We start from the raw sequence: 23243 nt of genomic DNA, 5'->3' as shown, positions 1-23243 counted from the left end.
ACCGGACGCTCTGGGCATCGCCTAGCCATGTCTTGGGTTTGCAAACCCTGAGAATTTTTGACAAATCTGAATCATTTATTTCTAGCCAACGCTTCCTGGTTCATTTACTACGCTTGGTCAACAGTGAGAAGGCAGCTGTCACCAAGTCCAGCAATAAAGTGCGGTGCCCACATGTGAGGCTGGCATCAGCCATTCGGGTAACTGGGGTTGGAGGACATTGAGTCTATGGTACCCTCAGAAGTGGGACTTTCAGAATCGGGTGTCCAGGAAGGAGGTGGAGCCTCGATGGGACCTGGGGGGGCCCTCAATAGGGGGGCCCCTGGACCGAGTCAGGAGCCCATGGAAAGTCTTGCCTCGGGTCTGGGGCTTGCGTCGTGGTGGCCTAGGCTCTTCTGGGGGCTGCACCACGATGCGGGGCACCTCAGGCCTGGTGCTTCCCCGTGCCCTTGCCAGCTGCTGGGCCTCAAAGATGGCTCGGGCCCCGGCCAGGCGGGCCTTTGGCCGTGGGCGAGGCCCGGATGTCGACTCTGGCAGCCGGGCCAGCTGGGCCTTGATCTCCCGCTGCAGGTCCTGCTCAGACAGGGCGACGCTGTGCACCTGTGGGGAGCAGTTGGTACTCAGCTTGTCTGGACTGCAGGAAGGCAGGAAACCATGAGGTCCCCACAGGGCGGGCAGCACACAGCCCCAGGAAGTGGCTGAGGGCTGAGGGGCTGACGCCCAGCCTTGCTAAGGGAGTCACAGCAAGCTGCTCAAGGCCTGGGGTTTTCACATTCCCTGCTCCTCAAAAGACAGGAACTAAGCACTGGTTCTCACTCTGACTTCCGGCTCGGGGACTCAGTTTCCCCAATGGTGCGACAAGGGAGGGTGGGCAGGGGCACCCACCTGGGACATGAAGACCTCCTCCTGCAGTTGGGAAGGGGGGATAGCTCGAAGGGCACCGAGCGTCTCCAGGAGCCCCGAGCAGGCCAGGAGCTGTTCTGTGGTGCCCAGCGCCAGGCGCACCAGCGTCAGCCCCACGCGGAACAGCACCTTCACACCTGCAGACCAGGGGCTCACTCAGTGGGGCCAGCCCGCCCCTCAGCTCTGCACCTGAACCTTCCCCCTCCGCCAGATTCCTTCCACCCTCCCGTAGCTCTACAGCCACAGCCCAGGCCAGGAGCAAGTACTGAGAAGAGGAGTGCAATTTGGGGTCACTGGTGAGTATGTCTCAGCAACCACAGATGCTCCTGGGCAGAGCAGCCTGCCAGGAGCCAGGGGCAGCTGACAGCCTCACAAGCCTTCTGTCTCTAGGCCTCAGCTCCTTGTTCCTACAAGGAAGGGCCAGCAGGGGGTGCCCATTAAGACCCTTCCAGCTTGTTCTGGTTCCAGAGTGAGTCTGGCCAGAGCTCCTCCTTCCTAAGCCAAGAGCATGGTGCACACGTGCAGCACACACACTTGCATGCACACAGGTGTGACCTCAGGCCATCCCCAGAATCCTCAGAACCTTTTCCAGGCAACCTTGGGTCTGCTGAGAAGAGCAGTCAGGGACCAGCAAGGCACAGCACCAAGTGTGACTTGTCAAAGGATGATAGATAGGGACTGCTAATGTCACCTTTATGAAAGGGAGCCACTCAGTGCTTGTCCTCGGTGCAGAGAGAGGGCAGGAACAGCTCAGCCATGCTGATCAGGCCCTGCCCTGCCCCGCGCTGGAGGGCTGAGGCTGGAGGGGAGGTGACCCTTAGATGGCGACCTGGACACCCATGGCCAGAGCTGAGCCAGCCTGGAGCCAACTGGGCACACAGCAGGTGTTCAATAAATGCACTGATTAATTTCTACCATTTTTTAGGTGCAACTGCTGGACATTCCAGATGGAACAGAATGCAGGTGGGTTACTGATGGGAGAACTAAGGCAGAGCCCCAAAGACCTGGAGTCCAGTTCAGCGCTGCCCTGACTCCCCCACTCTTGGCCTGGCCCAGGCACCTACCCCTCTCCATGCCCATGCACCGCAAGTCATCTGTTGTCTGGACCCTGTGGACACTGTCCTGCCTGCTCCCAGCCTCCACGCTGCTCCTGCAAACTTGCCTCCTCCACGGGGTGCCACAAGCATCTCTAACAGCAGCAGTCTTTTCCTGCCGCTCCCCTAACGCTCAGTCCCTTGCTTTATTTTCTTCATGGCACTATGACAGTCTATAAATATCGTGTCAATTCAGTTATGGTAGCCTTCCACCCCACCCCCACCCCAGAATGCAGGTCTGCTCACTCAGGTGGACCCAGTGTCCGGGGCAGCACCTGGCACTAGTGAGTGCCCACCAAGTAGGCCCTTGGGCTCCGGGATGAGAGCCTCTACCGTTGGCCAGCAGGGTTCCCCATTAAGACCCTTCCAGCTCATTCTGGTTCCAGAGAGTCTGGCCAGAGCTCCTGTGCCAGTCCCTGAGCCTCTCCACTGCCTCGCTCTCCCCAGCTCCTGCGGCATCTACCTAAAGGCTGCCCTCCCTCGGATGGTCTCACCACAGGGGGCAGGGGCTTCCATTCTTTACACCCGGAGTGTGTGGCCTGGGGCTGGGCTCTTTCCCCAGAGCCTGCAGGGTGTTGTCACCCTCAACACACCCCAGCACCCACACCCAGGGCCAGGATTGGCAACGGTGGGCAGGGCAGAGCAGAGCAGGCCAGCTCATTCCTTGTGTGCACGGAGTACCCCAAGGCTGTAGTCCCGGCCCCCCACCTGCCTGGCAGCAGCCCACTTACCCTCACTGAGGAAGGCGTCCCAGACACGCAGCACTGTGGGGAAGGGCAGGGAGCGGGCAAAGAGGCACAGGAACCACTCTGGCAGGTAGAGCAGGGGCCCGACGCCCACCTGCTGCAGGTGCTTGTGCACACGTGGGAGCAGCCGCCGCAGCAAGGCCATGAACACCTCGGCGTCCAGCTGCACAGCCTCCTGCGGCCATGTCCAGCCTTGTCTGTCAGCACCTCCACTCCCAGCCCCAGCCTCTGCCCCCCTCAGACCCCAGGTCCCCACCCATCTGCCCCCCCCACCCCTGTGTCCACTGGCTCCATCCCAGCCTCTCACCATGTGGGGCCCATAGTAGCCAGGCAGGTAAAGCTCGCAGATCTGCACCAGGCACCAGAAGGCCTCCTGTGGGCGGGCAGAGCACACGCTGTGAGTGCCCACCACACAGGGGACCTAAGGGCAGGGGAAGGGGGTACAGGGAGGCCCTGGACACCATCTGCGGTGACTCTGGAGCCAGAAGCCTGAACTCAGTGCTGGGGGCTCTTACCAAAAGCCTCCCTATAACCAGGCAGAGATCTACCTATGGTTTGGTCACAGGGCTCAGGGTGAATTTGAGGGTCACGGGCTAGAGGCTCACTGGTCAAGGGTTGAGAGGATCCCAGAGTTCAAGTACTGGGTTCTTGGGGTCACTGGGTCAGGGATCATGGTTACTGTTATGGGGTTTAGAACCAGGAGTCATGAGGCCAAGGTGATAACATCCAGACTCCTACACCACTGGGCAAGAGGCAAAGGTAAAGGGTCCCAGGTTCCTGAAGTCAAGGTTGTTGGGCTTGAAGGTCATGAGGTCAGCAGCAATGGGGCCCTGAACCACTAGGACAGGATCTGGGAGTCAAGGATCCCAGGTCCCTGGGTCAGAGTTCCTGGGGCCAGGAGGTCATGGGTCCAGGTCACAGGACTACTAGGGTTGGGGATCAAGAGTCCCAGGCACCTGAATTCAGAGTCCCTTGGGTTGGGGACAAGGTCAGTGGGTGGGGGGGGGTCAGGGTTTTGGGTCCCTAGCCCAGGGTCGAGGGCACTCACCTCCGGGGGCAGATGCATGAGTAGCACGGCAGCCACAGGGCCCTGGGCCTGGCAGTAGCCCTGTTCAGGCCGATATAGGGTGTAGGCCTTGAGTACCTGCAGGAGCCCCTGCTGCCTGTGCCAGGAGACCCCATTAGGGGCCAATCCTCCAGGCATCCCTTCCCCACCCTCTGGCAGCCCCTTGCTGGGTCCCCTGAGATGCAAAGACATAAAGCTGGCGGGGGGGGGGCTAGACCAAATGACTGGGGTTGTAAGGCTGGGTATCCCTAGGCATCACCGGCCTCGTACCCATGACCCTGGGGTGACACAAACATCTCGTGCAGAGGGAACTGGCGGTGCAGGTCCCTGCCGATGGTCTCCATCCATTGTGGGTCTCCTGGGGCCTCGGCCAGTTCCTGTGGGTGGGCAGGAGGGTGGACGTGAGAGCTCAGCGTGGCGAGGGGCTTTGGGGGGGGTAGGACCCCTGCCAACTCCTTTACCTGATAAATATTAGGGTTGTTCTCCTGACACACGTGGGCCCCGCACAGCAGGGGCCAGCACCGGGCACGCAGGGCTGAGGGGATACCCTTCCGGCATTGCATCTTTACCTGCGGGCGAGGCCAAGGGACCCCAGTAGGCCAGCCGGGCCAGCCTCCCCTGCTCCTCCTTCATGGGGCAAGGTCCCCTTTGGGTGGTAGGGAGAAAAGGCAGAGGTGCTGGGCCCAGGAGGGGTAAAAGAGGCCTGGGTGGGGTCACTGTCCCTCTCACCTTCTTGTACCGCCGAGACATGGTTTTTTCCCAGTGCGAAGTCATCTCCACCCACTTCATCTCCCTCTGGCGGATAAGGTCTGCAGGAGGGTGACCTGGCCTGGGGGCACATGGCACAGACATCCAGGTGCAGGGCAGCTGTTACCTAGAGCCCACATCTGCCACTCCCGTGCAACCTGGGTAGCCACTGGGGGGTGACCTGTCACCCAGGAGTTGCCAGTAGTTGTCATGGAGACAGGAAAGGATGTGGCTCGGATGTGGGCGGAAGCAGGAAAGACTGAAGGGGGTGTGTAGGTGTGTGTTGGGGGAGGGGCTGGTTGGCTGTCCCCCAGGATAGGGACACGGACAATTCATAGCAGAAGCTGAGTGGACAGAGCCCTGTACTAGAAGCCAGGAGTCCTGAGTTTGAGTCTGGTTCTGTCTCTGAGCTGCTGTGTGACCTCAGGCAAGTTCCTTTGTGTCTCTGGGCTTGTTATCCTAACTGGATATTGGGAAAGGGGGATGGTGGAGGAAAAGGTGTGGGTTTCTATGGTTTAGATTTGGGATTCTTGGGCCAGACAATGAAAGGGGAAGGATTTTTGGCTCCAAGGGTGGGTGTAAACTCTCGGAGGTTGGGAGTAAGAGAGACATACTTGGACACACCACCCCAGCCCTGCCATCCTTAGGCTTCTACTGGCTGAGTCCCCAGACCCTCTCAGGACCCTTGAGGTTGGGCCTCACTCTGCAATTCACCCCTCAGCCCCAATCCTTAATCCCAGCACCCTCGCCCCTCTTCCTTCCCCACTTACCCTGGCTCTGCTGAGCTGCCCCCAATGAAGCCATAGCGGTCAGCCTGGCGATATGGGCCCGGCCCACTCAGCTCTGAGTCAGACCCCAAAGAGCTGGAGTCATCCTGCAGCTCACAAGCCTGCACCAGGTCCTCACCTAGGGCCTGGGCCATGCTGCGGCAGACCCTCGATGCAGCAGGCTGTGAGATGTGAGGAAAGCCAGTGTGAAGGGCAGTTCCCGGCCAGCCTGGGGCCTGGGCTCCCATGTAGCCAGGCCCCAGCCCCAGAACCTAGCTGCGGGGTGGAGGGAAGAGGTTTCAGGGTATCTCACCAAGCCCCTCTGTCCCCTCTTCTGGAGGGGGTAGGCCCTGAAGTGGCAGAAAGGCCAGGCCTCTGTACAGAGACCCAGCCCCAGGCCCGGCCCCTGTCCCTACAGCCCAGCTTACCTCCCTGCTGCACCTCACCTCCTCCTCTCACTTCCTCCTCAGCCACAGCTTCAGCAACCCACTGGGGGGCCCCTCCCCAGTGTGTGGGGGGGTCACCCCTTCCTCTCTGAGGCTCTTCCGGCCTACCCCAGTGCCCCTAGGCCATCAGCTCCTCCCACCCACCCCTTGGGCTGGGTGGCTGCAGGCATGGGTTCCTGTGCTGGATGTGATGGGGCCAGGGCTGCCAGGGGGAGAGGCCATGGTGCCTCCAGTTTTGAGGATACTGGGATGTAAAACATTCAATTCAGGGTTCCAACTAGAATTATGGTTTATTTAATGTTTGCTCTTTATGAAGTAATACTTAAAAAAAAATTTTTTTTTAGAGAGTGGAAAAGAGGGAGGAGAGAGAAACATTGATGTGAGAGAGACACATTGATTGCTTGCCTCCCTCACTTACCCTGGCAGGGCCGGATGGAACCTACAACCCAGGTATATGCCCTTGACCTGGCGACCCTTTGGTGCACGGGCTGACGCTCTAGCCACTGAGCCACACCGGCCAGAGCTACAAAGTGATACTTTTAACGTGCACACAATGCAACATTAGTATGCTGCTGAATAGGCAATGGTGGGACTTATAAACATTTAGACTGCACCCCAGGAAATATGAGCCAAAATGGGCTCGGGGTCCTGCGGCAGCCACAGAGGCTCAGAAGGCAGAGCCCTCAGTGACTGTGAGACCAGTCCCCTGCTACCTCTGACCCTCAGTTTCCTTTTCTGCACTTCAGGGACTTAATCCACCGATTATCAACGTGCTCACACCAGGTGGGAAGGACGGTTCAGCCTCCGAGCGAGAAAAACAACTTCCACATACTTCCGGTCTCACGTCCTCGGAAATGGGCGGGGTAATTCCTAGCAGGGGCGGAACCAGACGCAGCCGGGTCCCACAAAGCCCCGCCCACCGACGAGGCTCCACCCCTCACCGAAGCCCCGCCCCCGGGCGCCGCGGCCGCTGCGCCTGGGATCCAGCAGAGGCGCTATGGAGCTGGGGCAGCGGGCCTAGGAGCGAGCGGGGCCGCGAGGGGCGGGGCGGGGCGGGGCGGGGCGGGGCCGGGAGGGCGGAAGCAGCGCCAGGCCGGAAGGAGGCGGCGGAGGGCGGGAGGCAGGAGCGGGCCCGGAGGTGCTGGGCCGGAGCGGCAGAGCCGCCATGTCCGACAGCGAGAAGCTCAACCTGGACTCGATCATCGGGCGCCTGCTGGAAGGTTGGCTGCGGGCGGGGAAGGCCGGCGCCCGTGGCACCCTGACTCCCCGCCCGGCCCGGAAGTGGCGCGCGGGGGCGCCTGCCCCTCCCAAGCCAGCTTAGACTGGGCGGGGACGGGCCGCGCGGTCCCGCGGCCGCAGCCGCCCCCACTCGCGACGCGCCCGGCGGGCCTGGGGCTGCTCGGGCAGGGGGAGCAGCTCCCTCTCCTGGGCCGGGGGCGCGTGGAGGGGCCTGGTCTGTTGGAGTGAGGGAGAGACGTGAGGAGCCTAGAACCCCCCCAAAGGGTCCTGCGCCGAGGGGTTTGGGGCGGCAGCACAGCAGTTCCGTCGAGCGCCTGTGGCTCGCTGGGGAGGCTACCTCCTGTCCTGGGAGCCTCAGCAGCACCATCTGCCCCGGGCGAGGAGGGGCCCAGGCGGCCCCTGCGCCCCCAGAAGTGCCTGAGGGACCAGGGTCCTGACGCCCGTTCTGCCTCCAGTGCAGGGCTCGCGGCCTGGAAAGAATGTACAGCTGACAGAGAACGAGATCCGTGGTCTGTGCCTCAAATCCCGGGAGATCTTCCTGAGCCAGCCCATTCTTCTGGAGCTGGAGGCACCCCTCAAGATCTGCGGTGAGACCCCTGCCTAGGCCCCTTTGTTTTCCGAAGGTGGCACTGGCCCCCCAAATCTCTGGAACCTTATCTTCAGCCCAGTCCTGGGCCTGGGTTCAAGTTTAGACCCTGCACCTAGTGCTGACCTGGTTCCCTGGGTCACAGGTGACATCCATGGGCAGTACTATGACCTTCTGCGGCTGTTCGAATACGGGGGCTTCCCTCCAGAGAGCAACTACCTCTTCCTGGGGGACTATGTAGACCGGGGCAAGCAGTCGCTGGAGACCATCTGCCTGCTGCTGGCCTATAAGATCAAGTACCCCGAGAACTTCTTCCTGCTCCGTGGGAACCACGAGTGTGCCAGCATCAACCGCATCTATGGCTTCTATGATGAATGTGAGTGGTTTCGAGCCTGGGGCTGCCCAAGGCCTGAAGAGCTGTCCCCGCTATTCGGTTGGCTTGGTGGTAGGGGTAACCGTGTCACAAATACCTGCTAGACTGTAAGCGTTGTGAAGGCCAAGAGCTGTCCACATTTTAGCGCAGGGCTGTCTGGTGACACTCCTAGTACGTGTTACTTAAGCACTTAGGGCGCCTCTCAGGACCAGACTTTGCTGGCCAGAAGCTAAGCCAGACCCAGTCTTGGTCTGGTCCTGCTCATAGGGTGGGAGTGGGTGCGAGCCCTAACCTTGTTCCGGATTGGAACTCTGGGGTTCTGTGGGCTCAACTGCTGAATTCCTCCTGTAAGGCTGGTAGGCAGTGGGGTGGGGTTGGTTCCCTTCTTATCTATGATGCTCTTCTCCCAGCTGTGTCTGGGAGGCCCGGGAGGGCCTTCTCATGAGCGTCTCCTTCCTCTGGGCAGGCAAGAGACGCTACAACATTAAACTGTGGAAAACCTTCACCGACTGCTTCAACTGCCTGCCCATCGCTGCCATCGTGGACGAGAAGATCTTCTGTTGCCATGGAGGTGAGGGCGGCTCTGGGGCACCTGCTGAGGGAATTCATGGGAAAAGGATCTTTGGGAAGCTGTGAGCTAGAGAACTGTTCCCAGTTGCCTAAAACAGCTCTCCCTGGGGTCTGCGCTTGAATGTCACTTATTGCAGGATGTTCCCCCGCTCCTCCGCTGTTATGCCGCACTCTCCGCTGTTGCGGCCTCAGTGTGGTGCATAGAATTTGCCCCTTTCTCTAGAATTTGCCCCTTGCTCCTAGAGGGCAGGAATTTGAAGAGGCAGAAGGCGAGTTCTGCCTGCCTAGGCTCCCAGAAGTCCAGGAGAGGGCCAGGGGGTAGCAGGAGTGGGGGGCAGAAGCTGATTGGCCAGGGTTTCTTAAGGAACTGGAGGTCCTTCTTTTGAGGTTTAAGGAAGTAATGTGCCACCTGTGTCCCCCAGGGCTGTCCCCAGACCTGCAGTCCATGGAGCAGATTCGGCGTATCATGCGGCCCACAGATGTGCCTGACCAGGGGCTGTTATGTGACCTGCTGTGGTCTGACCCTGACAAGGACGTGCAGGGCTGGGGCGAGAACGACCGTGGTGTCTCCTTTACTTTCGGGGCTGAGGTGGTGGCCAAGTTCCTGCACAAGCATGACTTGGACCTCATCTGCCGGGCACACCAGGTGGGCTGGCAGCTCTGGTCCAGGTGGGGGTGGGGCCTGGGGAGCCAGCACCTGCTTAACTAACTGCCCATCTTGTCTAGGTTGTAGAAGACGGCTATGAGTTCTTTGCCAAGCGGCAGCTGGTGACACTCTTCTCAGCTCCCAACTACTGTGGCGAGTTTGACAATGCAGGTGCCATGATGAGTGTGGATGAGACGCTCATGTGCTCCTTCCAGGTGAGATGGGGAAGGAAGGGGCTGGTGGTCCCGTGGCTCAGCCCCATGAGCCTGACCAGTGTTGTCTCTTTTAGATCCTCAAGCCCGCCGACAAGAACAAGGGGAAATATGGGCAGTTCAGTGGCCTGAACCCTGGCGGCCGGCCCATCACCCCACCCCGTAACTCCGCCAAAGCCAAGAAATAGCCTCCACATGCCCGCCCTCTGCCCCAGATGGTGGATTGTACAGAAACCATGCAGCTGTAGGGGGTCACACTGGCCTCCTAGGCCTGCTGTTCCCAGGGAACATGGAGCCTTGGTGTATTTTTCTTTTCTTTTTTAATGAATCAATAGCAGCGTTCAAGCCCCCAGGGCTCTTTCTGCCTGTGCCTTGGTGGCTACAAGCAGAATCCTGGGGCTGAGGCTGCAGCTCAGGGCAAAGCAGGGCCAGATTGTGGGTCTCCAGCCTTGCTTGGCCTCAGGGCTGGCAGCCAGATCCTGGGCAACCCATCTGGTCTCTTGAATAAAGGTCAAAGCTGGATTCTTGCCCTGGCTTGTCTCCCTTGTCCCAAACACTGGGCCTGGCATCCTTCTGCCCAGAGCCACTTGGGAGGGCAGGCTTGCTGGGCATGGGGCCCCAGGCAGGGCAACCCCAGCCACATGTTAACATCCACGGGGCTCCTAGAATTCCAAGCCAGGGCCAAAGAATATTGAGAAAGCAAGAAGAGTCAGTCAGCTACAGGAGATCCCAGAGGTGTGCCCAGGACTTGGGGGAGGGACAAGTCATGATTGGCAGAAAAGGTGGATCACCAGGGGCCAGCAGCCCCACTTTGATTTTTTTAAGGAAGGTAGGTGCCCAGCCTTGGCCAGAGGTGAGGGGCCTCCCATCAGTGCCAAGCCTGGAAACATGATTGGTTGGGGGACTTGACAGGACCCAGGCCAGTTACCAATAGCTGGCTGGGGCATGGGGATGCAGCAGGACCAGCCAGCTCAGCTCCAGCGCAGCCCACCTTTACTACCCGCTAGGGTGGAAATCCAGCCCTGCCCCTGCCTGGTGCTGAGAAGTGGGAGGCTGTGGCTTCATATAGTCCAGGGCCTCAGGACACAAGAGGTTCTCAGTTCAGCTTTCACCCTCACTGTCTTCAGCCAGCACAGGGCTGGGGCCCAGGGGGGAGTGTGCAGGGGCCAGGACGGAGCCAAAGAACAGCGAGCGGAACTGGAAGAATAGGAAGCTGCATTGTAGAGGCTGCTCCCTCCTGGCATCCCATCCCGTCTCCACCTCCAGCCCCTACCTTCTTGGGAGGAGGGGTCCCAGGCACTGTACTGAGCTCAGCTTCAGCTTCCTCCTCAGAGTTGCAGGGGAGCTGGAGGCCAGGTGAGAGGGAAATGGAGGGGAGTGTTCGTGAGCTCTCACAGCCCACAGTGGTTTCCATGGCAATCATGTAAGAGTCAATGTCGTCATTCGTAAAGTCATCCAGCTGGGGGGTGCTGCAGGTAAAGATGTCAGTGAGAAACGGAAAGCAGACAGAAGGCAGTGTCCACCTTGGAGGGCTGGGGTGTTGCTGTGGGGCTTGTGACCACTGGTGATCTCTTGGTTTTATTACATCCTGATTTGGTTGGAGGAGAGAGGATACAAGGGTTAAGTGGTGGCTTCCTGGAGGGGCTGGGTCTGGAATCTTGATCAGAGTTCAGGTAGGGGCCTTAGGGAGGCACCCTGGGGGCCAGTTTAGCTCAGCTGGAGGAGGGGAGCAGCGAGACTGGCGAGCTCGGCCACTTGGGGCCCAATACTTCACCTTCCCAGGGGACAGGAGCTGGAGAGCACTAGGGCCCAGGGACCTGCTGGGCGGGGGGCCAGACCAAACTTCCTCTGCTTAAACTATACTGAGCCCTTCCTCCCCAACCCACCTGCCCTTCCAGCCACCTGCTTCCCACCCCAGGCAGCCCCTTGCCTCCAGCAACCCCCTTTCCCTCCTGGTCTGGGAGGAGGCTTAGTGGGGAGGCCTCAGCCAGAAGAGGAAGCTAGCCTGACCTTGGGGACACCTCCCTCGGTGGGAGGGATCTCTGAGCACAGCTGACCAGGAAGGCTGAGCCTGTGGGGCTGGAAGTTGTGAACACTGTAGGGCTGGGGCCTTACAGGAAGTGTCTGTGTGTGTGGAGAGGGGAGGTATTAGAGCTGGAAGCAGCAGGCTCAGTCCAGGGTGCACAGAGGTGAGGAAAGGAGTGGGCCCATGGGAACCCTCACCTGTGAGCCTGGAGCTGAGGTGCTGGCCGGTGGAGCTCTGGGGAGCGTAGGTCCTGGGAGTTTGGAGATGACTCCGAGAGTGTGGCCAAGACAAAGTGGCTATCCAGCAGACAGTCCTTGATGGTAAAGATGGCTGGCCTGGGCAGGTGATGGGTCCCAGACAAGGTAAGGGCCCTTTGGCTCCTGGTACCCCAGAGCCCACCCTCCCTGTCTGAGGCTGGGAATTACCTGCCAGGAGCATCAAAGTGAATGCTAAGAGACAAGTTTGCTGACTCTGCGAAGCTCAGGAGCCCCTGGGAAGGGAGAGGCAGAGCAGTGAGGCTGGGCCTTGGGTGGGGTAGGGGGGATGGGATGGTGAGGATATGCGGGGGACCTCACCCGGAATTCTTTGAGACAGAAAGTGATGGCCACCCCTTCTTGGGCCTGCAGCTGCTGGAAATCCTCCTCCCCAATGCTCATCTCAGTCACCATGGCTTTGACAGTGCTGTCTGTAGGGGCAGGAACAGGAGGAACCTGGGCCCATGGGTCCTAGCCCCTCCCAGCCCAGCTCTGCTCCCCACCCCAGGCCATGTCCAGCTCCCTCACCTGCCTCCTCCTCCTGGTAGCTGCGCAGGATGACCCTGCGGCCACGGCCAATGCCCAGCGTCACTTCGGCCAGCGCAGGGGGGAAGGGCAGAACAGCCTCCCCCAGAACCCTGTGAGGAGGGCAGAGCATTACACCCAAGGCTTGGCCCTGCCCAGTAGCTTTGCTGTCACAGGGCCCAAGGCAGGGCAGTGACACAGGCACCAGTATCGAAGGGAAATTGCCATGGGCCGGGCCTAGCACGCCCCAGGAAGAAGGACAGGGTGAGCAAGACATGGTCCCTGCCCCATCAAAAGCTCCCAGGCTGTCGTGGTAGTGAAGTCACTGCAAGGGACGGGACAGACAAGTAGAGCCCAGAGAAGGCTGCAGGAAGGATGGGCTGGGCAGCAGGCAACACCTGCCCTTAAGGGGGGCGGGGGGGGGGATGCCCATTGCATCTTTCTAACCTGGACCTTCAGAAAGAGCCCTCACATCCTTGACTTCTAGGGACACAGTAATAAGCAGTTACAAATGAAATGACACTTAGAATCAGCCTCAAGACAACTGGGACAGGAGCTGACATCTGCTTTTATATGTATTTAAAACTGTCCATAAAAAAAAGATTACTCATTTAAAAAGAGAGAAATAGCCTCAAAATCCGGACCACCAGTGACAGCCTTCCTTCCTCCTCTACCCAAAGGAGACCTGAGCAATGCTATCGACAGGACTCAGAAAACCAGAGTCAGGACCCAAGGGAACCTTCAAGTTACCTTGACCTACAGCTTCCAAAAGAAATGAACAACTCACTCCTCTGCACTGGTATTCACCAGGGACCTGGGCCTCCACTGGAGCCCCCATCTCCCAGCCCCTGGGTGCTTGGATTCCCCAGAGCTGCTTGTGCAGGCAGCCCTCCTAGACCACAACCTCCCCATCCAGCCTCCTGCCTTGGCCTGAGGACTCAAGGCTACAGCCAGGGCAGGTAGGAAGAGAGGCTGCCTTTGAATGGGGAACACCCCCAGAAGGGTAATCACGACAAAGGAGTGTTTTAGGCCCTGAGCCACAAAGCTGAAAGACAGACCTTCAAGGCTGCTCAGGCCAGAGACCTGCTCTCTAAAAGTCAAAATGGCAAGAAAGACAAGCTGGACCCTTAGGGTGAGAAAACAGGCTCCTGAAGACAGGAGCACACAGCAGGAGAGCCCCTGCCCCTTCTCCACTCAGCCTCTTCCCTTAAAGAGCCAGACAAGAACCCGAGAGCAAGTTGAGCAGGGTGAGCACTGAGGTTCACAGAAACCCCGGAAGGAATATGGTAGAGGTGCCTTCTTAAATTGACCCTTGAGGCCCCAAAGAAGAAAGAAGGAGACCTAGGGCTCAGCTTTCGAGAAGGGGGTGTACTTACTTTGCTGGGGCCTGGAGCACATGGGGGCACGAGGCTGGATCGAAGACAGCCTGCAGGGACTCACAGTCCTGGAAGGACAGGTTGTGAGTCTTCCTCACCCCTGGACAGGCAGACAGGATCTCAGAGGGCCTCCCCAACCGCCACCCCCACACCCTGGGACCCCCTGGCTGGCCGGCTGCCCACTCACCGTATTTACAGTGCAGCTGGACCACCAGGCGGCTGCTCCTGCCATTCATGGAGATGCAGCATTTCTCCACTGTCTTCTCCAGCATCACCAGTGAGCGGAAGACTGACAGGAACGACTAAGTAGGGGAAACACATCAGGCCAGCACTGCACCTCCAATGACTAGTTCTCATGTCCCCCGTAGGTCCTGGCTCAGCACTGTCATACAGAAAGGGAGCTCCCACAACATATTGGACATTTACACACTCCTAGGCCTGTCAGGAATGCCTAGAAAGACTGGCTTGAATGTCACTGCGCTCTCCAGGCCCCTGGTGGGATCGGTCACCCTCTCCACATCCGCTATTCCCCTCTGTGGATGTCTTCACTGTGCCCCTCCCTACACTGTGCACTGGATCGCCACTGCACATGCTCCTCTCTCTAGTTAGCATCTACTGAGTGCCCCAGAGCAGCTGCACTGCTGCTGGGGGCTCCTGGAGGGGTGCAGTGTCGCTACTGAGGGAAGGACCTCACCTTCATCAGGATCTTACAGCGCAGTGGGTCCTGACCAGGGGTGGCCGCCTGGTACAGCTGGAAGAAGAGGGGGGCAAAGAGGAAGCAGGCATAGGCAGAGCGGGAGGAGTTCACGGTCCGGAGAGACAGCTGGGCCAGGAAAAGCAGAGAGGGATGCAGTCAGGGGCAGCGACGGGCCAGCCCTCCCGCCTACTCTTGCTTACACACTTGCCCTAAAGTTGTGCACCTGTTGAACTCTCTCCCCTTCCAGTCATCGAATACCTTCTCCATGAAGCCTTCCCTGAGTTGGCCCCAGCACGGCTCCCCCCGCCAAGGTCCTTACACGGCCATTGGCACCCTGTACCTTTCCCCCTAGTCGTCCCCACCCGCCACCCGGCACTTCGGGGAGGGCAATTGCTCCCAATTCACACACAGGCCTGGGAAGATGACAGGGCCCAGACTGATGCCCCAGCACCGGGGATTGGAAAATGAAACTCAGCTGACAAATCTGTCCACGGGCATCCTGGTGGAGGCGAGACTCAGGCCCAGGCCAGGGCTCCCTGTTGTAACCCCACCCAGTCCCGTGCCCCGGCCCCTCACCCCGTCTTCCAGGGGCTCCAGGTAGAGCTCGTCCCCGATGCGCGATAGAGAGTGAACGGCCTTGCCGAGCACTGCGCGGGGAGAAGAGAATCGCGTTAGGCTGCGGCCCCCGGCCGTCCACGTGCCCCCGCCCCCCGCCCCCCGCCCCAGCTCACCCTTCACGTTGCCGCCGGTGACCAGACACTTCATGCTGCCCCCAGCACCGAGGCTGAGCCTGGCCTGCGACCGGACTGAGACTGGAGGCTGGCCGGCGGCGGGGCCCCAACCGGCCCCGGTGGCGGCTTCCCCCCGGGTCACCCGACGGTGGGCCGCCCGGGTTCCCTTCGCGCTCACCGCCCCTGACAGCCCCGCCCCCACCTCCTCATTGGTTCACACTCCCGGGCCTCGGTCACGTGAGGAGAAGGTTCGCTGGCTCCGCTGTCACGTGACGGAGGCCGGTCCCGGGGGGCTGGTCACGTGAGCGCGGATGGCCCGGCGCAGACTCAGTTCCTACCCTGGGGCAGGCCCGGCCCCCGGCCCCTCCGCGCCGCTCGCGAGCCGGTCCCACGGCGACTGCGCAGCGGGGCGCGAGGAGCCCAGGGGCCGCGGCGCGCGGGTGCGTCGCCGATTCGTACGGGCTTCCTGCGTGTCTGTCGGCGGTACGGGGTCGGAGCAAGGCCGCCGCACCCAACCCGGGGACTCGGACACGGGCAGCAGCCACCGGCGCTAAAAAGAGATGAAAGCAATTGCGGCCGGATCCCGTTGCGGGAGGTGGCTGTTCACTCTGGCTTCGCGGATCTTCCATTGATTGTTGAACAGTGTCGAGCAAAAAGGGTGGCAGGGTGTGCCCTGGGGGAAAGGAAAGGAGGGCGCAGTGGTGTGCGGGGCTTTACCCGCGGGGGAGGGGGCTGCGAGCCTCGCGGGGCGCGGGAGGCGGGCTGTCACCCAACAAGGGGCACTAACGAGAGGCACTGGGAACGTTGACGAGGGTAGAATCGTACTTCTGTGGCCATTTAAAGAAAGGCCCGGACTGTGCAAAAGGAAGGGTTTCAGCAGCCAGGGAGGTCTGCCCTGGCCCTGGGCTTCAGCCCGCGTGTGTGAAGTGGCAGGGTAGTCCTGGGGTGGGGCCTTGCGCCTCTAGTTTCCCGCAGCACCGAGGTTCTGTGGTGCTTTGAAGGGCCTGCCCCTCTGGCACTGGCTGCAGTGAGGACACATTTGTCTCGGGCCCCTTGCCCTCCAGCTCCTAACCTGCAGTTGTGAACCCCACTTTGTTCCCCCTTATCCCTGCCCTCATCTCCCCTCCCTCGCCAGGCTTCCTTCGAGCACCCAGGGAGGTTATTCTTGCCTTCCAGAGGGACCGGGGTAAATGGTACCACGTCTCTGCAGGCTTTTAGGTCAGTAAACTGGGACTCATCCTTGACCCCACCCTCCCCTCTCCCTACATATTACAATTTTTTTGGCAAGCCCTGACTCCTGCCTCCCACCCAGATGACAACTTCAGCCTTCCTCTTCCATCTCCCAAGCCATCACCCTGGCTTAGGACACCACCATTTGTCACCTGGACGACTGACTGTGGGAGCTCTCTGACTGGTCTCCTGCCTACAGCCTGTCTCCTCCAGTTCATTCTCTGTACAACAGCAAGGTGACCTTCCTAAAATGTCAATCATGTCACACCTCTCCCTTGTTTAGACCTTCCAGTGGTCTCCAGCTACACTTCCCATAAAATCAAACTTTTTACCCTGAACCTGCAGGAGCTGGCCCAGTCCCCTTGTCTCATCTCGGGCCTTCCCCTGTGGCCCGCCAGCTCTCTGAGCCCGCCTTCTCCATCTCAGGACCTCTGTGCGGCTATTCCCGCCTCCTGGGGTGCTCTTCCCTTTCTCACACGCTGGCTCCTCTTCCTAGGGTGCTCTCTCTGCCCCCTCCCCGTGTGCCCCCTGCTCTCTAGCTGAGCCCTTGCTCTGGGCTATTCAGAGCACTTAGCACAGCTCATTACTCCACACGGTGTACATTTATTTAACGGTTGCCTTCCCCACTGGTATGTAAGCTCATGGGCACAGGGACGGTGTCTGTGCTGAGGCCCTGTGCCTCACACAGGGCTTGGTCCTCAGCAGGTGATCAATGCATATGTGTTCAGTGGATAAATGTGTGATCCAGATGAAGATGAGCTGCCTCCAAGTCACTCTTGGCATGGCCCTCTGCCCACAGCCGCACCCTTCCCTGGACAGGAGCCCCCCCCATTCTGTCGGAAGAACAGAACCTAGCACACCTGTCCTCCTCCTTGCCTTTCTTCCTCGCTGGGTCTGTCCCCCTTTTACCCCAGTGTAACTCAGCACAACCTCACAGCTTCTCCACCTCGCCTCTGCCCCACACCGTTACCTGAGCAGCCCAACCAAACAGGAAACAGACGCCATAGCTCCCTGGAAGGCCAGGGAAGGAAGCTGCGAATAATCACAGTTGTGTCTGCCCCTGACCCTTAGGTCTGTAGGATCCTGTGGCCTTGAGGTCTTTGGAGCAAGGCCCTGGGGAGAGGGAGACAAATTCTTAAGGACTTTTTCTGTCACACACCTGCCAGAAGTCAGAATCAGCCCTTTTGAGGGGCTCAGACAACAGGAAGGAGCCTAGACTGGGAGTTAGGAGGCCAGGGTTTCTAGTCTGTGCTTCAGCTCGGGTTCGCTGTGTGACTTTGTGCAAGTCCCTCCCTGTCTCTGCAGCTGTTGGTGGCATGAGGTGCTCACTGAGGTACCTCCGGCTCCCCTGTGCCCCGCATCTGGCCACAGCTCTGGAGAGGACAGAGTTGGCTGCCTTGCTTCCTCCAGGCTACGGGCCAGAGGGGAGCTCTCCAGGCGTGCAGTTGGCACAGCCAGTTACGCCTCAGGTCCAAAAGGGAGGGTTCACAGTGGGGCCTCAGCACTGTGGGAAACCCTTCCCCTTCGTGCAGGGGCGGGGGGTGAGTATGGGAATGCAAAGACAATTTGGGATTGGTGCCAGAAGTCAGGAGGCCTGGGGGGAGCTCCAGTCCCACTCAGCCTCAAGCAAGTCATGACCCTTTTCTGAGCCTCAGTTTCCCTTTGATAAAATAAGGGGGTTGTATGAGATGCTCTCTCAGGACCTTTTCAAACCCTAGATTCTGTCTTCACCATACCCCATATTAGAGGTGGCCTCCCACAAGTACGTAAGTATGTGGGAATGGGGCAGGGGGCAGCCAGGGAACAGAGGAAGGTGGTTGCTATTTCAGACTCTTAAAATAATTATGTTGGGAAACGTCTTCAGTTCAACCACCACTTCTCACCCAACTGGTTAGGTTTGAAGTCTCTGGGGAGAGCTCTGTAATTCATTCATTCAACACAGAAACACTTTTCTAAGTTCAGTAAAAAGAGCACAGGACACAAATCCCTGTTACCCTGGGCTGCCATTGGACTGGAGAGAAACAGGCTAAAGAGGCTCTGGTGAAAGTCTGCTGGGCTGTGCACACACACAAAAATGGTATTTGTGTGGTTATGCTGGGGTAACCAAGAGGGTGAGGCAGCTCTGGGCTGCTGGCAGGGCACTACTTTCCCACCTGTAACTGTTGGTGGTTCACCAGGTGCCAGTGGCACCTGTAGGCAAGTCCTGCCCAGGCCTTTCTCATTCCCCAGCATTTCTCCCAGCAACCAGAGCAAGCTTGGCATGTGGCAGTGGTTTGAGAAGCATGTAATGAATGACTGAAAAGCATAACATTTGAAGTGGTTGCAAGATTGTCCTCAGGTTGTCTGTTGAGGTGGACAGTGGGGTTCTAGGCACCAGCCTGCCTAGGTCTGATTCCTGGCTTCATCACTTTTAGGTTGTGTGAAAATGGACAGGTTGCTGATATTCTCTGAACCTCAGTTTATTCATCTGTAAATTGGAGAAGAAAAGGGCCATTGCAAGGATTAATTTCTTGTTTACACAGTTCTTAGCATATGCTGTCAATGTTGCTATGATGGTCATTGCTGTGTCCTACCACCTCCATCTTGAACCAAGAACAAAATAAATCATCTTATGGACAAAGCCAGGGCGAATCCACACTAGGAAGAGGAGAGGAAAGTGCCTCAGAGAAATCTTAGAGAAAAGGCCCAGAGGCCAGGGACTGGAAAGTACTTGCAGGACTAGGGTGGGGGCAAAGTCAGCCCCAAGGAAGAGGTGTGGGGGAGGCTGTGGCTGTTGCCATGTGCTGGCCCCTCAGTTCTGGGCCCTTGGAGCCCTCTGCCTCATGAGGAGAATGTGAGTCCTCTGTCCTCGAAAGAGGCTGGCATGAGGCAGTGGCTGTGCCTAAAACTGCCAGGCACGGTGCACAGACAAGACCAGATCTCTCCAGTCCGCAGGGCAGGAGGGGGAAGGGAGATGGGAGGGATTTTTTTATTTGTTAATCCCCACCTGAGGATATTTTTTCCATTGATTTTTTAGAAAGAGTGGAAGGGAGTGATGGGGGGAGGGAGAGAGAGAAACATCGATGTGATTGGTTGCCTCTGGCCAGGAACAAACCCAAAACCCATGCCCTTGACCAGGAATTGAACCCGTGACCCTTCGGTGTGTGGGGCCGATGCTCTAACCGCTGAGCCACACCAGCCAGGGCGGGAGGGAATTTTTTAAACCCACAGCAGGAATGGAAAGGGGGAAGCTTAGGCTTGTTCACCAAAACCTGGCATGCTAGAGTTACAGGGCCCCCTTGGAGTGCAAGTGAGGTAAGTTTAGGACAAATCAAAGACAGCGTGCTTCACCCAGCAGGGGGGGACACCGATGGAACTCATTACCCCAAGATGTGGTCTCGGCTGGGAATATAAATAGCTTCACAAAAGGTTTAGATAAATCTGTGGATGACAGCTCCATTCATGGGTTAGAAGGGGAAGGAAGCTGTTTGGGGCCTGCTGGCCGGTGGGGAGGCAACTGGGCCTCCCTAAGAGCAGCTCAAGGGACCCTGGTCAGAAGCAGGCTTCAGGCCACAGGGACCCCAGGTGGCAGCGTCAGTGGTCTGGTAGGCTAGAGTCCAGCCTGAATCCGGGGCTCTTTCCTCAACCCCCAATACTCTGGGGAGACAGGCACCACCAGCTCTGGGGAATCCTGGCCCGGCTGTCCCTTTAGGGACCAGCAGAGGGAGACAGACACCGTGCCCAGTCCCAGCTCCCAGACCAGAGCCCAGCTACTCCGCCTGGTAGGGCAAGAGAGCGCCCCTGGGGCCCAGCTCTGTGCCCAAGCTAGCTAGGCACCAGAGGAGGGAGGGGCTTGGTGCAGTGGGGGGCAAGGGGGACTGGGAGCAAGGTGGGAAGGAGGCCACTAATTAAGAGCAGAGTGGCTCTGGAGCCATCTTGGCCTCTGTCCCAGGAGACCCCGAGTCCCTGGCTGGCAGGCATGGGTCTCTGTAGTTCAAACTGTTCCACGGGGCACATACAGGAGCTTCCGAAAGCTCCTCCCCAGGCCTGGCAAGAGTTCCAAGCCAGGTGTGGCGTTTCCCTTTGCCACTCAAACCCTCCCCAGCCCCTCTGGAAGTCTTCCCTGACTTCTCTGTCCGCTGACCTCGTTTCTGCACCACAGCCCTTTATAAACCCTCGTAAGTTCTTGAGTACCTGTCTCATTTAACAAATTTTGTAGCAGTCAGTGGCTGAAACTGACACGTGCTCAGAGCACTGTTGAGGACGACAAGGTGACCTCAGAAAGGTGCCTTTGGGGCCGGGAGGGGTGAGCAAGCTCCTCAGAGACCCAAACCACCCACATCTTGCAGACAGATGGCCTGAAAGCTCAGAACAGGGCTGGTACCCAGCACAGTCAGGATCTGTTGGCTCCTCTCATCCCTTTCGAGCTCACTGTGCCCCGACTGTTGCCCCTTCGCTCCAGCCCTCCTTCGATACAGGGAACACCTGCCGGAGGCTGTGCGGTGCAAGGTCAAATGCTCAGGAGCCGTTTATCATGGGAGGAGAGCTGAGTAACAGCCCCACTCTAGGGCTCCTTGGAGTTGTGTCTGTGCCCTGAATCGGGGGGGGGGGGGGGGGGGGGGATGGGGACAGGCTTCAGGAAAGCCGGATCAAAAGGACAGAGAAGACGGCAGATGGGCGGACTCCGGCCTGCAAGGGGACAGTGGCATCATTAGAAGCGGGAGAACAGGGCATGAGAAGATAACTAATGTTTAACATCATCAAGTGGTAAGTGCTGAAGGTTTGACTTGTCACTAGGTTGCCCCTTACTCTGAGGAAGGCACCATTGTGGCCCCTGCTGTATGCAGGAGCAAACTGAGCTGTACAGGGATCCAGTGACTTGCCCAAAGTCCCACTGCTAGTAAAGGTGGAGTGGTCACCCTCAACCGTGTCGGGTCATTCTCCCACCAGTGCAGGCGCTGGGGATGGCAGGCACGGGAGCGGGACTCCCACACTGTCTGTCCTCTGGCCCCAGGGCCCCTGCGAAGCCTGGAGGAGGGTGCCTGGTGGGGAGGGAGGGGGGAGCGGGAGGAGCCGGCAGTGACTCAGCAGGCAGGATAAGGATCTTCCAGCCCAGGGAGAGGTAACCCCACTCCTCTGCCAGGGGAGACGGAGTCACGGGCCCGAGGCGTGGGTTGGCCAGGGCAGTGGAACATCCTGGGAGAAAGTGGGGAAAGCTGCTGGCAAGCAAGGGAGGAACTGAGCACGGGGCATCCCTTCTGCCCCGGCCCATGTCACACGCCCATCACCCAGACATCCTTGCAGATGGGAAGTAAAGCCCAGGAAGGGTAGGGAGTGGCCGGCAGCAGAACCCCGTTCCTCTGGGCTTCACAGGGAGCCAGGTGGGTGCGGTGTCCTCCGGGAGGCCTGAGCTGGTCCAGGTGTGGGTGGGGGACGCAGGGCAGGGTAGGGCCCTCACCAAGGTAGGAGGGGCCCAGGGGTTTCCGCTGACGACATGGCCAGCTCAGGGTGAGGCAGGGCCCTCTGGGCTCTTGCCCACTGGAGAGAAAGGGAAGGTGCACGCTCCTGCGCCCTTTCCTCCCCATCCTGCCCTGGGCGGCCCCAGGCCTGCACTTCACACTGGAGAGTTCACGCTGGGTGGTGAAGAGGAGGTGCTCTCCCCAGGGATGGATCCCAGGGGCCTTGTCTGGCCCTGGCAGTTCAGGAGGGGCCTTTGAACCTACCCAGCCCCTCCCTTTGCAGGCCATACAGTCTGGCCCTCAGGAAGCACAGGGACGCCGTAGTCCTGGTTCTGCAGGAGGGTGGTCTTCTAACTCCCAGTTCAGTGCTCAGTTCATAATTCAAACTTACTGCTCCTAGAATCTACAATTCCAGCTGAGGGGACTAAAGCGCTCTTGGCATGGTGCCTCTCACTGACCCAGGAGGGCGATGTGGGGGGACAGCCCAGCATCAGAGTCAATGCTTGTCAGTAGTGTGGGGTGGGCAGGGGAGCCCTGGTTTCTGCTTCAGGCATGGGGACTCTCCCAAGAAACATCTTAGTGTCCTGAAGGGACCAGGCAGGCCAGGTTAGACACCTCAGAGCCAGGGGCTTGGCAAGTCCTGCTGTTTCTGGAGCTGCTGTCAGCACCCAGCCTCTTCTCCTTTCCAGAGTCCCCTGCCTCAGTGCCCCTCCCAGGTTTGCATCTGTGAGGTGTAGTTAAAAGGATATGGCGCTGAAGGCACAGTCCTGGGCTCCTGTCCTGGTTCTACTACTTGTGTGACCTTAGACAGGTGACTTCATCTTACCAAGCCTCAGTTTCCTCACATATAAAATGGGGAGATAACAGTTCCTATTTCATAGTTACTGTAAGAATGAGATGGCCCTGGCCAGTGTGGCTCAGTTGGTTGGAGCGTCATCCTGTGTACTGGAAGGCTGCAGGTTCGATTCCTGGTCAGGGCACATAGCTAAGTTGCGGGTCCGATCCCCAATTGGGGCGCATGCAGGGGGGCAACCAATAGATGTGTCTCTTCTACATCGATGTTTTTCTCTCTCTCTCTCAAACAAACAAAAACAACAATAAAACACACAAGAGTCCTGGCTGGTGTGGCTTAGTCGGTTGGGCGTCCCGGGTCGCTGGTTTGATTCTGGTCAGGGAACATGCCTGGGCTGTGGGCTCGATCTCCAGTAGGGGTGTGCAAGGAGGCTCCTTTCCCTCTTTCTCAAATCAATAAAAACATTTTAAAAAATGAGGTGAAATTGCCTATATAAAGCCTTAGCGCATGACCTGATGAGTGGTGAGGCCCGAAGGAGTGACATGTCACCGAGAAACCAGGCACTGTGGCAGGCTGGCAGCAGCCATGGCAGGTTCCTCCCTCTTCTGCCTGCACACAGGTCAGCCTCCACCCCTCGACTCCATAGCCCTTAGGGCTCCTCTCTATGTCCCTGGCACTTGGCATGGAGTAGGTACTCTGGGAATGTCTGGTGAACAAATGAATGAATTAGTGGATGTCCTTACTCACTTCTATGGGCTTCTCTACCACACACTCCTGCTCA

The 23243-nt window shown here is 58.9% G+C and overlaps 3 protein-coding genes and 1 long non-coding RNA gene across 7 annotated transcripts in view; 1 reads left to right on the top strand and 3 right to left on the bottom strand.

Moving 5' to 3' along the window:
- Positions 1–5741, bottom strand: TBC1D10C (TBC1 domain family member 10C). Of its 3 annotated transcripts, none has more exons than XM_087822440.1 (9): positions 5324–5741; positions 4510–4635; positions 4268–4433; positions 4077–4183; positions 3789–3903; positions 3048–3113; positions 2726–2915; positions 883–1037; positions 1–597 (listed from the first exon to the last, which is right to left on the bottom strand). In XM_087822440.1, the coding sequence occupies exons 1-9, from the start codon at positions 5566–5568 to the stop codon at positions 250–252; spliced, it is 1518 nt and encodes a 505-aa protein (XP_087678566.1). In that variant the 5' UTR covers positions 5569–5741; the 3' UTR covers positions 1–249. The 3 variants fall into 3 exon arrangements, with proteins under 3 accessions (XP_087678566.1, XP_087678567.1, XP_016068931.2); XM_087822441.1 differs by having other exon boundaries at positions 3048–3126; positions 3778–3903; positions 4268–4375; positions 4536–4635; XM_016213445.2 differs by having other exon boundaries at positions 4268–4375; positions 4536–4635.
- Positions 5742–6885: 1144 nt separating this feature from the next.
- PPP1CA (protein phosphatase 1 catalytic subunit alpha) lies at positions 6886–9919 on the top strand. Its single transcript, XM_087822028.1, has 7 exons — positions 6886–6986; positions 7461–7592; positions 7737–7967; positions 8431–8535; positions 8957–9180; positions 9261–9395; positions 9470–9919. Exons 1-7 carry the CDS (start codon positions 6932–6934, stop codon positions 9578–9580), a joined length of 993 nt encoding a protein of 330 aa, XP_087678154.1. The 5' UTR covers positions 6886–6931; the 3' UTR covers positions 9581–9919.
- On the bottom strand, positions 9696–15125 carry RAD9A (RAD9 checkpoint clamp component A). 2 transcript variants are annotated; one of them, XM_087822026.1, is made up of 11 exons: positions 15002–15125; positions 14847–14917; positions 14268–14396; positions 13761–13875; positions 13574–13673; positions 12201–12310; positions 11994–12103; positions 11844–11908; positions 11616–11753; positions 10666–10861; positions 9696–10589 (listed from the first exon to the last, which is right to left on the bottom strand). In XM_087822026.1, the coding sequence occupies exons 1-11, from the start codon at positions 15033–15035 to the stop codon at positions 10494–10496; spliced, it is 1164 nt and encodes a 387-aa protein (XP_087678152.1). In that variant the 5' UTR covers positions 15036–15125; the 3' UTR covers positions 9696–10493. The 2 variants fall into 2 exon arrangements, with proteins under 2 accessions (XP_087678152.1, XP_087678153.1); XM_087822027.1 differs by lacking the exons at positions 9696–10589; positions 10666–10861 and adding an exon at positions 10948–10980.
- Positions 15126–18386: 3261 nt separating this feature from the next.
- Positions 18387–23243, bottom strand: part of LOC148092114 (uncharacterized) — a 42329-nt gene continuing 37472 nt past the window's right edge. Inside the window, exon 5 of the long non-coding RNA XR_015715300.1 lies at positions 18387–18698. This is a non-coding gene — a long non-coding RNA (uncharacterized LOC148092114). The remainder of the gene's footprint in view (positions 18699–23243) is intronic.

The sequence above is a fragment of the Miniopterus natalensis genome, chromosome 11, assembly GCF_054644295.1.
Source record: "Miniopterus natalensis isolate mMinNat1 chromosome 11, mMinNat1.hap1, whole genome shotgun sequence".
In the NCBI taxonomy this organism is placed as follows: Eukaryota; Metazoa; Chordata; class Mammalia; order Chiroptera; family Miniopteridae; genus Miniopterus; species Miniopterus natalensis.
The sequence above is the reverse complement of the archived record's forward strand: the minus strand, read 5'-3'. Positions and strand labels throughout refer to the sequence as shown.

Coding starts and splice junctions, on each gene's coding strand:
- RAD9A (XM_087822026.1), bottom strand. CDS start 15,035: ATGAAGTGTCTGGTCACCGGCGGCAACGTGAAGG. Junction 12,311..13,573: donor GTGCTCCAGGCCCCAGCAAA/GTAAGTACACCC, acceptor CCCTCCTCACAG/GGTTCTGGGGGAGGCTGTTC. Junction 11,909..11,993: donor TCTGTCTCAAAGAATTCCGG/GTGAGGTCCCCC, acceptor CTCCCTTCCCAG/GGGCTCCTGAGCTTCGCAGA.
- TBC1D10C (XM_087822440.1), bottom strand. CDS start 5,568: ATGGGAGCCCAGGCCCCAGGCTGGCCGGGAACTGCCCTTCACACTGGC. Junction 4,434..4,509: donor GGGACAGTGACCCCACCCAG/GCCTCTTTTACC, acceptor TGCCCCATGAAG/GAGGAGCAGGGGAGGCTGGC. Junction 598..882: donor AGGAGGTCTTCATGTCCCAG/GTGGGTGCCCCT, acceptor TGCTCCCCACAG/GTGCACAGCGTCGCCCTGTC.
- PPP1CA (XM_087822028.1), top strand. CDS start 6,932: ATGTCCGACAGCGAGAAGCTCAACCTGGACTCGATCATCGGGCGCCTG. Junction 6,987..7,460: donor CATCGGGCGCCTGCTGGAAG/GTTGGCTGCGGG, acceptor TTCTGCCTCCAG/TGCAGGGCTCGCGGCCTGGA. Junction 7,968..8,430: donor CTATGGCTTCTATGATGAAT/GTGAGTGGTTTC, acceptor TCCTCTGGGCAG/GCAAGAGACGCTACAACATT.